General features: G+C 47.2%; 1 protein-coding gene across 9 annotated transcripts in view; it reads left to right on the top strand.

Moving 5' to 3' along the window:
* COL26A1 (collagen type XXVI alpha 1 chain) overlaps positions 1-14406 on the top strand; it is a 171773-nt gene that overhangs the window by 141601 nt on the left and 15766 nt on the right. For all 9 annotated transcript variants that reach the window (XM_062614937.1, XM_062614936.1, XM_062614935.1 and 6 more), the window contains 4 exons: positions 2785-2938; positions 5782-5826; positions 8913-9029; positions 10168-10320. In XM_062614937.1, coding sequence (XP_062470921.1) covers positions 2785-2938; positions 5782-5826; positions 8913-9029; positions 10168-10320 — 469 coding nt within the window. The remainder of the gene's footprint in view (positions 1-2784; positions 2939-5781; positions 5827-8912; positions 9030-10167; positions 10321-14406) is intronic.

The following is a 14406-nucleotide window of genomic DNA, read 5'->3' as shown; positions in this document are numbered from 1 at the left end:
GGACTAAATCCTTTGTGCTTTTCCTCCTTTAGTTTGGCTCTGTGGAGCTCACGGACATGAGAACTCTCTTCTTTCTGCTTTATTTCTTTTGGGCACCTCTTCAGTCCTAATCATAACTAGAATTTCTCAGCAATTTCAAGTCTGAGACTTCCTGACCTCTATCATTTTGTGCCCAGGGAAAATAAACTTGTTGCTATGGTTTGAGCCTTAATGACTCCTAAGTATATATAGTCCATTTAGGAAAAAGCATCCTGGGTTATTCCATGCATGCCTTTAAATCTTTTACAGCCTTTATCAGCAGAGCTCTCATTTAAAACATGTTGTTTTAATGAAAAGGAAACCGTTGCCACTGTTTTGTGTTGATTATGTGGTAACACGTTTTTATTATCGCCCATAAAAATGATTTGGAGCTGTTCCACCCCAGATGCAACCTTCAGAGCTGTGCTCGAGCCACTTGCACCACCCGGGAGGGCCATGGACCCCTGCAGTTTGCTGCTCTCTGACCACTGCTGCTATGGATTTAATATCACCTCTTCCCACAACGCTGCTGGGCTGCAGCAGAACACTGTCCAGGACAGCCCTTGTCGGTCCCTTCGTTGCAGAAGGAGCATCCTAACCCTGCTCTGGCTTTAGCTCCTCCAATTTGCCACCTCCAGGATTAGTTTTACCCCCTTTGCTGAATATACTTTGGCAACAGCCACATGTTTTGCTGGGGAAGCAAGGGGATAATATAACAGTGTAAAGCGATTCAGAAAAGGTCTTCAATGCACACTTGAGTCCCATGTCAATGGGAATTAAGCACAATTATGGTAAGGCACGCGCTTAAGTGTTTGTTGAACTGATGGCATATTCCTTGGAAGTCTGACAAATAAATCATTGGGTAGAAGCACAGAAGTGCACGAGCCAGACTGAACCCATTCCTTCCTTGCCTGGCGTCAGGGAAGCCCATTGAATAAAAGCATTGTGACCTGATTCCTTTTTCCTTTCTTATTATTCTGAAAGCAAAGCTCTGGGTCCATCAATAAAGATCCTTGTAATAAAGGAAGAACTTTGCTTGCTTGCAACAGCTGAGGTTCAGTTCCCTCGCACTTAACCCAGCTCCCAGTTTAATTAGTTTCTGATTCACCCCCGTCAGGCCAGTACATTCTGCAGGAAGTTGATCATTTCTGGCGCTGCTGCAATGCTGGCTCTCACCATCTCTTGTAATAAATAAGTGATAAACCTTGTAATAATTGCAAGTTAAAAAACAAACAAGCAGAGCCAAGTCACTCTCATTTATAATTGCAATGTGACTTCATTATGTAAAGACAACACAGCATGTAAAAGCTGAAACTTCTAGGGATTTAGTGGAAAGTTTGAGCCACATTCTCTTTTATTTCTCTTATCCCTAAATCAGTATTTGCTTAGGTGGTTTCCAAACAGGAAGAGACAGTGCTGTAACAAACCACAGTGCTGCACGCCTCAATTTCCCCCCTGTAGCTTTGTGCTTAGAAAGCAGATTTTGCAGGAGATGCCTGGATCAAAACTCTTGTTCTGGAAACCTCAGCCCTGCTTCTGCCTGATGGGCATCCTGCAGCCATCCTGAGCAAGCAGCTTTGCTAGGGATTGAGCCAGCTGCCAGGTAAGTGGCAGGGTTGCTGCTGCTTCTCAGGCACGGCTGCTGCCACTGGCATAGTGGGTGCTGCCCTTAGTCTCTGGCTTCTGTCTAGCAATTGGGGTAAAACCCCTGTGCAACAGAGCACGTGGGCTTGGCATTCCATCAGTGCTCCGATGGGTTAGGCTTTTTGAAAGACATCTGTGGACCACTTTGTTTTGCCACCCGTGCTTAGTGGCTGGGAAGGCAGAGAAATGAAGCATTTAGATTAAAAGAGAAAGTATCTCTTTCTTTAAAAAGTCCTAATTTGGTGAGAGCTTTAACCAGCAATGTTGTGTATAAAGCGCAGTGTGCGTTCCTCTGTGCTTCACTTCCCCAGCCCTCTGCTTCTTATGGGCATTTAGGTTTTTTGCAGCCATGTTAAAGACTAACTTCCAGTTTCATACAGGCCACCGGTGCCCGCGGCAGTGCAGCCTGAGGGACAGCAGTAAATGTAATGTAATGGGGTTACTTTGCCAAGGAGCTTGGGTTGAAATGGCCCAGATAGCTCAGGGATGCACACTGGGCTGTGGATTTATTTGAAGGTAGTGTGTTTACAAAGTACAGAAACCATTGTGAGGTTTAATAAAATCCTGTTATATCTAAGTAGAGCTGTTTGAGGGAATTAGCTGCCTTTTTGTTTGTTTAACCCAAAGTTAAAGCACCCAAGATCTTTAAAAGCTTCATATTCTCCATCATCTTTAATTTGGTCAGCACTTGTGCTTTGACTTACAAGCAGTACTTGTTCTGAGGCACCTGGATATCCAGGGCACAGCCCTTCACCTTGCACCAGCTCTCAGTAGGTTATGACTCTGGATTTGAACACGTAACCCAGCAGTGAAGTGCTGAGAGACAGTCAGAGGGACAGTGCCCAGTCCCACACGAGGATGAATCTGGAAGCAGCGAAGCCCTCTCCAAGGAGGGGGTGTGTGGGATCCTCTTGCAACTGAACACAGCAGCTTCCTACCCTGATCACTGCCGCTTTCTGGAAAACAGTAAAGCTTTAACACCAAACCCCTGTGTCCATGATGCAGTTGCTCACAGCTCCTGCTGGCAAGGGGAGGAGTTTCAAGACCTCTTCAGGAGTAAGACCGTGTATGAAACCATCCATCCCACTGACCTTGTTTGCCTTCTCTATGTCCCCAATATAGATCCTTCTGCTCGAGGCTGTGGAGCGAAGCCCACCATTGGAAAACAACCTGCCCATCACTGGGACGACAGCCACATGGTATGATGATTTGCTACCAGATGCCTTTCCCCTGCTGAATCCTGGGGCTGTCCTGAGAAAAACAGTGGGATCTGTTGGTAAGCCTAACCTTCTCTTCACCGCATCACCCACCCTACGTACATGATTCCTGTAGGGTAACTGAAAGGAGGCCATGTCAGTCTGCTGTAGTATTGGAAGCCACAGGGGGAGAGGAGTTAGAGGGAAGCACTGGCAGCTCCTTACCTCTGCACTGTCACAGTCACAGACTGGTTTGGGTTGGAAGGGACCTTAAAGCTCATCCAGTTCCACCCCTCATTGCTTCTTGTCTCTTCTTCTCTGCCAAGCTGTGAATGCAGAGGCAGTCGCACACCAACACCTATGTGGACTCGTGGACAAGGGAGGAATTCAGTGCCCTCTGATCCCACCTTGAACCATATCCCACCTTGAACCATCCTTCCAGCTGCAGCAAACTGGATGTGATGTCCTTAGGGCCCCTTCCCACTGCTTGCAGGAGTGAGGATCCTTTGAGAGGAGAGGGTCTTTGTGCTTTTCTGTCTGTGTCTCTTGCCCCTTCTTGAGTTAAGGCAGCAACAGAGTTCCTGGAAGAAAGCAGCTAAGCTCAGAAACTAACATGTTAAACTCCATTTTGCCAACTTTAACAACCTGTTGCTAACCTCAGTTTCTGTTGGCACAAGCATCTACTGAGAGCTCAGTTCTGGTCTCCAGAAAGTCAGATTTCTGGGAACCTCAGTAGGGCCACTGTGCCTGCCTGTGTGTTTCAGTGTACATGTTTCTAAGCCCAAAAACTGTGGATTTTGAGGTCTGGATAGACAGAAACATTCCTGAGCAAACTCCAGACAGCCATCAGGATCACGGGGGAGGATTTATAGTCACCTACCAAGCACCGAATGCAGCGTGTCCCTGTCTGGGAGTGGTGTGGGGGTAATTCTTGCTTTTACTGGGACAAGAATCATTCCCATGAATAGCAGCATCACTTGCAGCCTGCGTTCTATTTTTCACATTTGCCATAAACACAATGGGCTGTTTTATGATCCCTCTTGTGGCATGACAAAAAAATACACTTAGAAGCAAATCTCCCTCTGAGCCCACTTGGCTAGACAGATCCCCACACATCAAATTTCCTTGACCGTGGCATTCTCTTTGCAAGATCCCTGCTCTCTGCTTCCAAAGCCCTGTCTGTCAGTTGCTGTGCTTGCTCCCAGAGCAGTTCTTTAGCTCTTTATCCTCTGTAGGGCCTACTTTGCTTTTTTCTTCCTTTTCTTAGTCCTAGCAGTTTATTATGGCAGCCCTTCATGACTGCAGCAGACTTGGAGCAACCAACATAGACCAGATGTGGTCCATGTTTATAATTTGACAGGATGCCACAACATGGAGGGAGGTTCACTAACAATATGTTCTGCAGAGTGTTTTCAGAACCACAGTGGTAGCTGCCAGGAGCTGAATTAAAGCAGTTTCCCCAGTGTCCATTATATGCTCATTCTGCCTTCTCCATGTCATTTATTTTTGCTGTCGCAGTATCTCTGCACCTGCACTTGATTGTACTGAAGTCAGTCCAGCAAAAGCACTGATGACTCTGTCCCACTCAAAGCCCTCTCCTCTCAGAGGCTCTGTACACATGATACTCTCCTCCTGCTCAGCAAGGAGCAGTGGATGCTGCTCACCCAGGCTTTTGGCAATGCTGCAGACCAGAAGTGACCTCCTGCAGCACTTGCATCAGGCTGACTCCCTAGCCCGCTATCAGCACCCTCCAACCCTGCAGTGAGGTGATCCCCTCCAGAAAGCAGGAGATGAAGATGCTGTACATGAGTGTCCTGTCAGCCAGACTTCCAGGCTGTGCCCATGTGCCCGGTGTAGTCCTTGCTCACTGTACCCTTTATTTTTCTAGCCTTGATTTGTTTAACCTGGTGTGGGATAACAATTCTGGTGTAATAACTGGGAATCAGGAATGCACTGGACCGTTTCAAGGCAGGACAGTGTCTCTCAGCAATTAGAAGTAATCAGTTAAGTTGCTCATTGACATGATGGGCTACTGCAGCCCCTACACAAGTTCTGTGGACTTCAAATGCTTGCTTTGCTAAGGAGCTGTGGGGATGTTGCATGGATTGGGGGCCACATTTGGCTTCTTTCCCTCCTCACACCAGTTTATATTTATAGCCAAAAAAATGTACTGCGGGTTTTGCTGACATATAGGGAATTCCACACAGTTGGTTTAGGATGGTGGGGGCCTGCCCGTTTTGCATCATTTCAACACTGTGCTGTGACATGTTGCTCAGAGCTGCTCCCAGGTTCACTTACCCAGGCTGCAGATCTCACATCTTTCAACAAGTTGATATTAGAGTAGGTGGAAATCAAACCAGAGTGTCCCGTGTGATTTGGGGCTGTGGAAAGCTAAAACTTGGTCCCTCGCATCCCCTTCCCAGAGGTTTGTTGTGAAGTATCACTTTTTTTGCCCTGTTGCTAGTTTTTCAGCCAAAGCAAATCCAAATCCTAGCTTGTGTGCCACAGAGCTCCTCAACTGGAGGAAATAAAGTGCCTAACACAAAGATGGGTGATACAGACTGAGATGCTTTAAATGGCGGGAGAGTTTCTGGATGACCTTATAGCTCGGGGTTGGCTCTTGCCTCTCCAGGCTGAGCTCCAGGAAAACTTGCTACTGCTTACTAGGGCAGTGATTTCTTCTGTGAATGACAGGGCTGAGAACAGACAATCATTTAAAAGCAATCAGAGCTGTTGAGACAGCTGCACCACTGGACTTTCTGACCAGCTTGTTAATCAACAGGATACATTCTACTGAGTATTAAGCAAATACACATACATATATATACACACTGTGGCTGAGCCAGTTGGCAGCGAGAGAACTAATTTTTCATATCTGTTTTGTTTGTTGTTGTTTTTTTTTTACCCTGATCTTTTTAACTAGAGCCTAAAGGACACAGAGGTGCACAGGAGCAGCTAATACCACAGGGTAAGTAAATGGGTTCTGCTCTTTCACCTTTCAAAACACAAAGCGTTCCTAATGCCCAGTCCTGTACGTGAGTTGTTCCAGAAAGCAGAGAGATCCTGTGGCCAGGAGTCCTCCATGATTCGGAGCCTCATGGATGCAGAGGGGCTGGGTTTATTCTTTGGGGTTTGTCTGCTCATGGGCTGCTCTGGTTGAAGGGGTGAAATGCCAGCTTGAGCATCTTGGAGACATGGAGTTCCCCCAGCACACCGGGGATGGGAAGTGCTGCCTGGTGAGGGGCAGTTCACTGGAGGGCACGTGGCAAGAGCGATCAGAGCATGTGCTGAGTGATGGGAGACACTACCACTGTTGTTACCATGCTGGTGCTGCCTGCCGGGGCACCATTTGCTGCTGGTGACAGTCAGGGCATCGTTTTGCCAAGCTCCATAGAAACAGAGAATACCCTGCTCCTGTACACGGAAAACCTCAGGGAAGGAAAGGGAACAGATGGTGTGTTGCAGGTTAATGAAGGCCAGGAAGAAAATCGGGTCCCTTCATGTCACATTTGGTCTCCAGCAGTAGAATACTGGCCCTTTACCTTTTGGGGGTTATTTATTTTTCCTGTGGCCTTTTGCTTCATGTTTTTGGAAGGTAAATACATGCCATGGGCATCAGCGCTCTGAGAACGATGTCACTGCAGCAGAGCTGATCTATGGCAGCTGAAGATTTGGCCTGTTCATTTCCCTCCCCTCTTCCCTGTGAATCCTCTCTTTCTTCTTCCTTTTGCACTTGTCTCTTTGATGCTGGTAACACCATTTGTCACCAGTATGAGCATTTGCCTGACACATTACTTGGTGCTGCTTCTCCCAGCCTTTCCTTGAGCGCTTTCCACCTTCAGGGAAGCAAGTGCCAGTTTCTTTAAAGCTCCACTGCAGCGGCGTGATTGAGGATGCTGGCAGCAAGTGATTGCTCTTGGTCTGCAGAAGTTCCGAGCGCTGAGTTACAATGCTTGAACTAAAGGATTGAGGCTGATTTATACAAGCAAGGAGATGTTTTGAGCCACACTGAGCAGGACGGTGTGTGGTTGCAGGACAGTGTTTCTGCTATTCTTTCATCCATGCTGGAAAGGATTTGCTGCAGTAAAGCTTCAGATGTGTTGTAGGGAGCTTTGGGGGGGGGGGGGGAGCTGTTTGCAATGCTCTTGCTCTCTGAAATGGGCTCCTGATCATCTGCCTGAGCTTGCCAAGCGCAGCATCCGCTGTCAGGTGATATCCATTATAGGAGCCCATCTATTCACAGGCAAGTCTGCAGTATGTCTCCTGTGGATAAGCAAATTGATCCAAATTAAAACCTTACCTTAATTCCTTGTTCAGTACCCAGATCACATCTTTACTGATGGCTCAATGAAACAAAAGTACAGACACATGCTTCCACGCAAAGCCTTTGGAAAGTTCCATTTCTTCACTCTGCCCAGTTCCACCATGGCTTAGAGATGGATGGATTTAATTTGTGTAAGCAAAAATAGTTTGGATATCTCTCCAGAACAGCAAAAGAAAGAAAGAGAGAAGTAGAATCTTTCATCTGTTACTGGGGGTTACTGCTATGTTCTGAGACATGCAGAGTTTGGATGGATGTCTGGAGGGACAGGTTTTGTGCCCAGGGGGACTGTCCCACACCTACAGTGGAATTGGATCTAAATGCTGGAGTTGCAAACCCTGTGAGCCTCGATTTTTGTTATGTCACCCTGGTTGCTTTGGTTCCAGCTGTGAAGGGGTCAGTTGACCTTCTCTTCCTCTATTCCTGTCCAGTCTTTACCCCCTACATGCAGCAGATTCTCCTGCTGCTGTGTTTGGAGAGTCCAGAACCTCTTTTAATACGAGGGAAGGACTTTGCTTAAGAGTTATTAAACCTTAACTTGCACTCTGCTGGGTTATGCTCATGTGTGATGTACAGACTAAAACTGGAAACCTGAGTGCACTGAACTGCCCTCAGACAGATTTCCCTCGGGCTTTGTAGCTTACATCTGCCCATGCTCTCAAAGTCCTTTGGTAGCCCAGAAACCAGGAACCTCTGACTCTCTTGGCTCTGACAGTATATATATAATGCCTTTATTGTAACCATTAACTACTTAATCTGAGTAGACAGGCTAACTCGCCCACCTCTCTAAGGTATTAAAGGCTTCCCTAATGTTTACAGTGTTTATCTTTCCAAAGCAGCTACTACTTTTGTGAGCCAAGGACTCAGTGGTTTTCTGAAAAACACTCTCCAAATTGCCAAGTGTTGTTATTATTTTGCTGGTCTAAAGAAACCAACAGGAAGATTTTATTTCATGTCATTAGAAATAGTCACTTTTCTATTACAAACACTGCCTGCACCTTACTGGGGGACTGAGTGGACTTGCCAAGAAGCATCCTGCTGGGCTGTAATTATTGTTACTGGTACTTCCAGATGGGGCTGCTCAGCACCCTATTCTTTGATATAAATTAATAACATCTAGTTAGTTCAGTAGTGTGGGTGCATTAATGTTAGTGTGGAACAAAAAATGCTTGTGCACAGCATGGTGCACTTGTTAGATGAATGAAATCAGCTGAAAACAGGGAAACATCTTTGATGCAGAATCTCTGGGTGGTTTGTATGGAGCGAGGGGGAGACGGGGTTCGATTTCCTTTTGCAAAGATGTTTTGTGTATTTAACTGCATTGGCACTCCTGTGGAGCTGGAGGAAGCTCGCAAAGGAGCGCTTGAGGGACCAGCCAGACCCTGTCCAGAGCCACCCTGACCTTGGGAAGGGGACAGTGTGGCTCAGTTTAGCTTTGAGCAGCCCATCCAAGCTGGATGTGCCACATCCTGCTGGCTGTTTGGGGTGGGCCTTGTGTGTGGGGACCTGCTTGTTTCATTAAAGACTGGAGGAAGAAGAGGAGAAGCAAGGTCCAGCCTGGCTCTTCTACCCTACGCACCAGCCAGCACTTGCCAACAGCACCCCCTTGTCTGTGCAAAGCTGCATTTCTCACCCTTGCGTCTTTGAGTCTCTCTGGTTTCGAGGTTGCTGAAGACCTTCTGAGCTCAGCAGTGTCCTAACCTCCAACTAATTTCCTTTGTGAATGCGTTCAGGGCTGCCGGGACAGGTTGGACCTCCAGGCCCAGTTGGACCAACTGGTCTTCCAGGACCACCAGGACCAAAAGGAGAGAAGGGACAACCTGGTGAGAGGGGCCCAGCAGGGCCACCAGGTAAGTCCTGGAGCAGGGGGCAGTGCTGCCATGATGAGAGATGTTTCACTTTATACACGTTACCTGTGACAAGAGGTATACAAGGCTGGACACACAAGGTGTTGAGCATCTCCAGTCGGTATTGAATCCCTTCCAAGGAGTCCCCTGGGTACTGAAATTAACCAGCAGCTCTCAGAGTGGGCAACCACCTGCAAGAGCAATGACAGTCCCTGGGGTTTCCTGTGGAGCTGGAGAGAGCTTGTCCCAAAAGCTGCAGAGCCAGGATCATGTTTCCCCATAAAAACCAGTCTCTGATCTTTGAAGAGCATTCCCTGTTTAACTTTGTCACTGTGTGCCTGTTTGAACTCCCTTTTTCTCCACTATTTGTGTCAAGCTGCCAGATGCCAGGATGTCGAATGATGCTTTTGTATGTTAAGGAAAAAGGTTACAAGGCCAAGCTGGGAGACTTCCTTCACCCCCAAAATGTGCCTAAACCTATTGCTGAGGGTGATACTACACAATAGGTGCCAGAGCTCAGGCTCTGTGCTTTCTGTGTGTCTGAAAGGCTGTGTCTTGTACATCTGAGCTCAGGAAAGCTCTGAACCTTGGAGCACGCCTTCAATGTGAGCGTGGCCCTGAATGCTTTTTGGTGTTTTCTGGCAACCTGTCAACGGGTAAAGTCTGGCCAAGGATGTGTCTGCCTTTTGGTTTCTCAGTTTGCAGCGAGAGCCTTCCAGCCCCACAGGAAGCAGCACCAGCCTGCTGCTGGGCTGACGGGGTTTCCATTGTTCTCCCTGTGCTTTCCTGGCAGTGAGGTGACACACAGGTGTACTGGAGGCGAAGGGAAAGAGCGGCGCTTGATTTCACTCCTCACTGCCTTTAGCTTCTTTCTCAGCCTAAGGGAGGGGGGAGATTCTGCCCTTTCAGGAGTTGAGCTCTGCAGCACCTTTAAGCCAAGTAAAGCTAATCTGCTTTGCAGAGGAAGATGCTAAAGGCAAGTAATGGAAAACTGGGAGGCTGTTCCTCTTTCCCCCCACATCCCCTAACCCCCACAGTTACAGTTCAGGACAGAAATCCTTTGTCTTACTGCCTTTTTATGTGGTAGCATCATCATCACATTTTGAAATGCACTAACACATCCTCTCCTGCCTCTGCACAGGGCTGTTGGGACCTCAAGGACCGAGAGGACTGCCAGGAGAAACAGGGATCCCAGGTCCCCCAGGTCCTCCGGGGCCACCAGCCACCCCAAGCCTCCCTCTTACCTTCCAACAAGGAGTTCTCTACTCGCTCCAGCCCACAGCTGAAAAAGAAAGTAAGTCTTCTCAATTCCTTTTTTTCCTGGTACACCAGCAGAGGGGGCAGGCACTTCCTCCTGAAGGCTCAGCTCTTCCTCCCACCTTCCTCCCAGGAGACTGCCCTCAACAGTCTCCCACCATGGCGTGGCACTCTTGGAAGTTCATGTTCAAGATGGAACACATAAGACTTAGAAGCTGGAGGAATTCACCTCTCCAGAACGAGGAACTGAGTCACTGCTCTTCTAAAACCAGTTCCCTGTGCCTGGTTTTCTGGGTTCATCATACCTTTGAGCAGGTGACTTGGTGTCCTTTAAGCTTCCATCATGCGTAGCTGCTGTGCAGAGGGTCTCTAGTGAACTGACAGCTCAGGTAGCACGATGTGAGACACAAATGGGTAGAGAACAGTCTGGCCAGTTAGGTGCTGGTTCAGTGAAATGGCAGTTTCTTTGCCCCACAGATGTGTCTTCCACCTGCATTTCTGGTTCATTGGTGTTATCCCACATCACACAAACCACAGAGTTATAGACTCGAAAGCCCTTGAAAGATGGTGATCTATCCCTTCCCTGTCACTGGAGTGTGAGGATTTCTTGGAACCTATGGGGATTTAACTTGTTTATTTATTTAACTTGTGTTGTGCATGGCAGGAAAAGGCTTTCTAGAAGAGGCACATTGTGCACTTTTATCTGAATGCTCTCAGATTTGGGCTTGATTATTCTGGTCCAGTGTTGTGTAGGTGGGATCTAATAATGTGGTAAAGCAGAGCTCAGCTGTGTCTCCCCTTGGCTTGTAAACTCCTGGAACCCCAAATCAGTTGGGTCTCCCATCCCAACTTCCCCAGACTTCAGCTGTGCCTCTTCCCCAGCTCTTCTGCTCATGTCCAGCTTCAAAGCTCAGCTGTATTAGTAACAGCCAAGGATCAGGAAGTCTCCCTATATCTGACAGTTTTCTAGGGCTCTCCTTTCCCTTCCTCCCACTCTGCTTTCCAGGCTCCTTTTCCCGAAAGTGAACAGATGTATTTTTAATTTGCGAAGGATTTTAACAGCTCCATTTCACGTTCAGTTCCTGGGGCAGGATGAAATGAATTGTGGTTCAATACTAAGGTTTTAACAAAATGTAGATTGATCTGCTGCGCTCACGCCTTGTGACAAGGAAGTTGTCACCTCACTGCCTTACAGGATCGCATCAAGTGGTACCATTCTGCATCCCACCTTTAATTCCAAAGGATCCTTAAGGATGGTTTGGGTATTGCTGCTGCCCTCTCCCTCCAGCCACCCTTTAAATTAAACTCTTTCTTGCAAAGTAGTGGATAAATTAAAGTGTAAAAGGCATTGATCAACAGCTGATGTGTGACAAGGGTCAACTCTGTATTGTGCCCAAATGGGAAGTGGATAAATATCTGTATTAACTCTGCCAGTGCTGGGCAGCAGCAGGCTCCCACATGGACCTGAGGACAGTGAGTAGATGGTGACCGTTCCGTTGCTGGGCAGCCCTGTACTTCTCCTCCATAGCTGTGGTGGATTTCTTAGTTTGCAGAAGGAGCCCAAAAACTTCCTAACAATTTTTCTTGTTTAAAAGCTTTTCTTAGTCCAAATCTCAGTGCAAGTGTAAGTTACCTGTGTGGTCATGGTAAAGTTACAGCAGTATCAAGACCATTTTCTTACAAAATGTACCGTTTTGCTTGTGTTGGCTGATCCTGCCTGCTGCAGGCTGGTGGAAAGCTGATCCCTCCAACCCATAAAGCAGCCTTGTAAATTCTGGGCAGGATTTTCCTAAATGTATTTATTTATTTTGAATGGAGCACATCTGAAAACTATAAACACAAGATTCCAGCTGCTGACAGCAGAGGGAAGCATATTCCTGGTAACGGGCATGTGCACTCATGGAGATGTGAGAAAGCTGTATCACATTATTAGTAGTACAGTGTTTGGTTCTGCCTGAACATGGTTATTGCATGTGCCTTTATTAATCGCAAGTTCCTGTTGGCAGTGTTTACCAGCAGCCAGAAGCCAAAAGCAGGAAGACAGATCATATTTTCTCAGTTTCACTGTGCTGTGGTAAAGGAATTGGTCCCAGTTGTCTCCCTCCAGATCAGGTAGCAGAAAGAAATGAAGACAGGATTACTTCATTTCCATCCTGTCCCAACAGATCAAGCCTGTAACAGGGAATTTATCCCTTAGTCAGAAACATCAAACATAGGCCAGAAGCTAAACTGCCACATGCCGTTGCTGAGGCTGCTGCTACGAAGATCACTTGCTGCCACTTCAAAATGCGTGGATCAGGTGTGTGGTGTAGAGTGCTCTTTCTTGTGCTAAAACTAAGGATATTTAGGGAAAAGTAAAAGAAAAGAACACAACTTTCACTCTGAGGGCCACATTTTCTTACATCTCAAAAGATTTCAGTTTGCAAAGGGCATGCGAGATAACATTAGCCTGTTTCGCAGGGAGAGCAGGGGGAACCAAGTCACAGCAGGCTTGCCTGTGTGCCCAGCAGGTCATTGGTGAAAGGGGTGTTGAACAGAGATTGTGCAGTGACATCCCAGTGCCCGCTGCCATGCGTAGTCCTTCCTGAGGAAGGATGAATAGAGCAGAGGAAGCAAAGGCAAAGGAGAGGATGAAGTGAAAGGTACTTGATTTGGAAAACCATACCCACTGCTTTCAAAGCTGTTTATGTTCATGCCTCTGCAATGCCTTGACACTCCGGGCAGGTTTCACTGCATCATTCAAGGCATTTCTGTGCTGTTTCAGGCTTCCCCTTTGCAGGATGTTTATGCCCTTTCCCAGAGAAAGCAGGTGCTAGTGTCTGACCGGGTCAGACTGGCTGTGTGCTTCCTCTTGGCTAGGAGTTGGAAAGCTCCTGGAGCAAACGACACATCAGGGACTTCCCAAATGAGGCAGGCACTTGTCTGCCTCCTGCTTTGGTGCCTCCAGAAGCACTGAAACAAAATCTAGTGTTTGAGCCTGAGTCAGCAGGAGATGCTTGACAAGGGAAGACTCCCACTACCATTTGTCTTCTGGAGCTATTTTGTGGCTGCTGTAAAGCCTCCACCTGCAGAGAGCCTCAGAGTGTCCTCCTGTTTATAAGGAGAGGGGAGTTTATAAGGAAATACAGGTTCTTCCTGCTGCTTTATAGGATTATGGAGAAAGCTCCTTAAAAAACATGAGGGTTGTGTTTTAACACACTTCAATCCCTTTTCATTCACAGTATGTTTCATTCAGAGCCCATCCTGGAAGGTAATCGTGATCTGAGCGTTGCCTGCCCAGGCAGGCGAGAAAGGAGCTGCTGTAGGTATCCTGCATGTCCGTACTCCTGGTGCTGCAGAGGCCAAATCAGGAGCTACTGAGCTCAAGGGCTGTTGAGCAGAGCTCTCCTCTGTGTCACAGTTATGGAATCACCTTCCATAAATAACTAAAGACAAATGTCAGGATGGGTGGGTTTGTGGGTGTGACTGTCGTTGCAATAACGTCCCACTTAGCTGGAATGTTTTGTAACCCCAGTCTTTATCCCTGACTTACCTCCAGCTGTAATGAAATCCTGGTTATCTGCAGCCCATCCTCTCCCCCCATCAGTGAATGTGCATTTGATTTTGTTGACCACTTTTTCTTTAAAAACAAAAGGCTCTGCAACTGTTAATGCCTTCACTGCTGTTTGATGCTCATTTCCCAATTTCATCTTGCTCCCCAGCTGTGATGGATTTTGACATGGTCAAATAAAACATTAATTAGATTACACACTTCACTTGGGTACCTTTCCTTCTGAACATAAAAACAGCCTCAGTTGTTTAGTTTCAGGGCTGTGAAGAAGGGAAGATGGATGGGGTTAGAAGCAATACTCAAATAAAGACCTGTTCACATTCAGGCTTTGGTTCTCGGGGGGATCTGGGTTAGGTCTTGTGCTGTTCTGCTGCTGGGAAGGCATCCCAGAGATGTACTGTCATCCTTGGCAGTTAAAGAGATTTCTCAGTTTTGCCTAGGATCTGCTTTCAAACAACGAGCTTGAAAGTCCTCTCCATCACTGCCAACACTCCAGAAGTTGAAGAGGCTTCATAATGTGTCTGCTAACATTTCCAGAGGTTTTACCTTATGTCCTTTGGGCTGAACTCTGCA

The sequence above is a fragment of the Pezoporus occidentalis genome, unplaced genomic scaffold (genome assembly GCF_034315485.1).
Source record: "Pezoporus occidentalis ecotype Australia unplaced genomic scaffold, CSIRO_AGI_Poc_V1 ctg179, whole genome shotgun sequence".
In the NCBI taxonomy this organism is placed as follows: domain Eukaryota; kingdom Metazoa; phylum Chordata; class Aves; order Psittaciformes; family Psittacidae; genus Pezoporus; species Pezoporus occidentalis.
The sequence above is the reverse complement of the archived record's forward strand: the minus strand, read 5'-3'. Positions and strand labels throughout refer to the sequence as shown.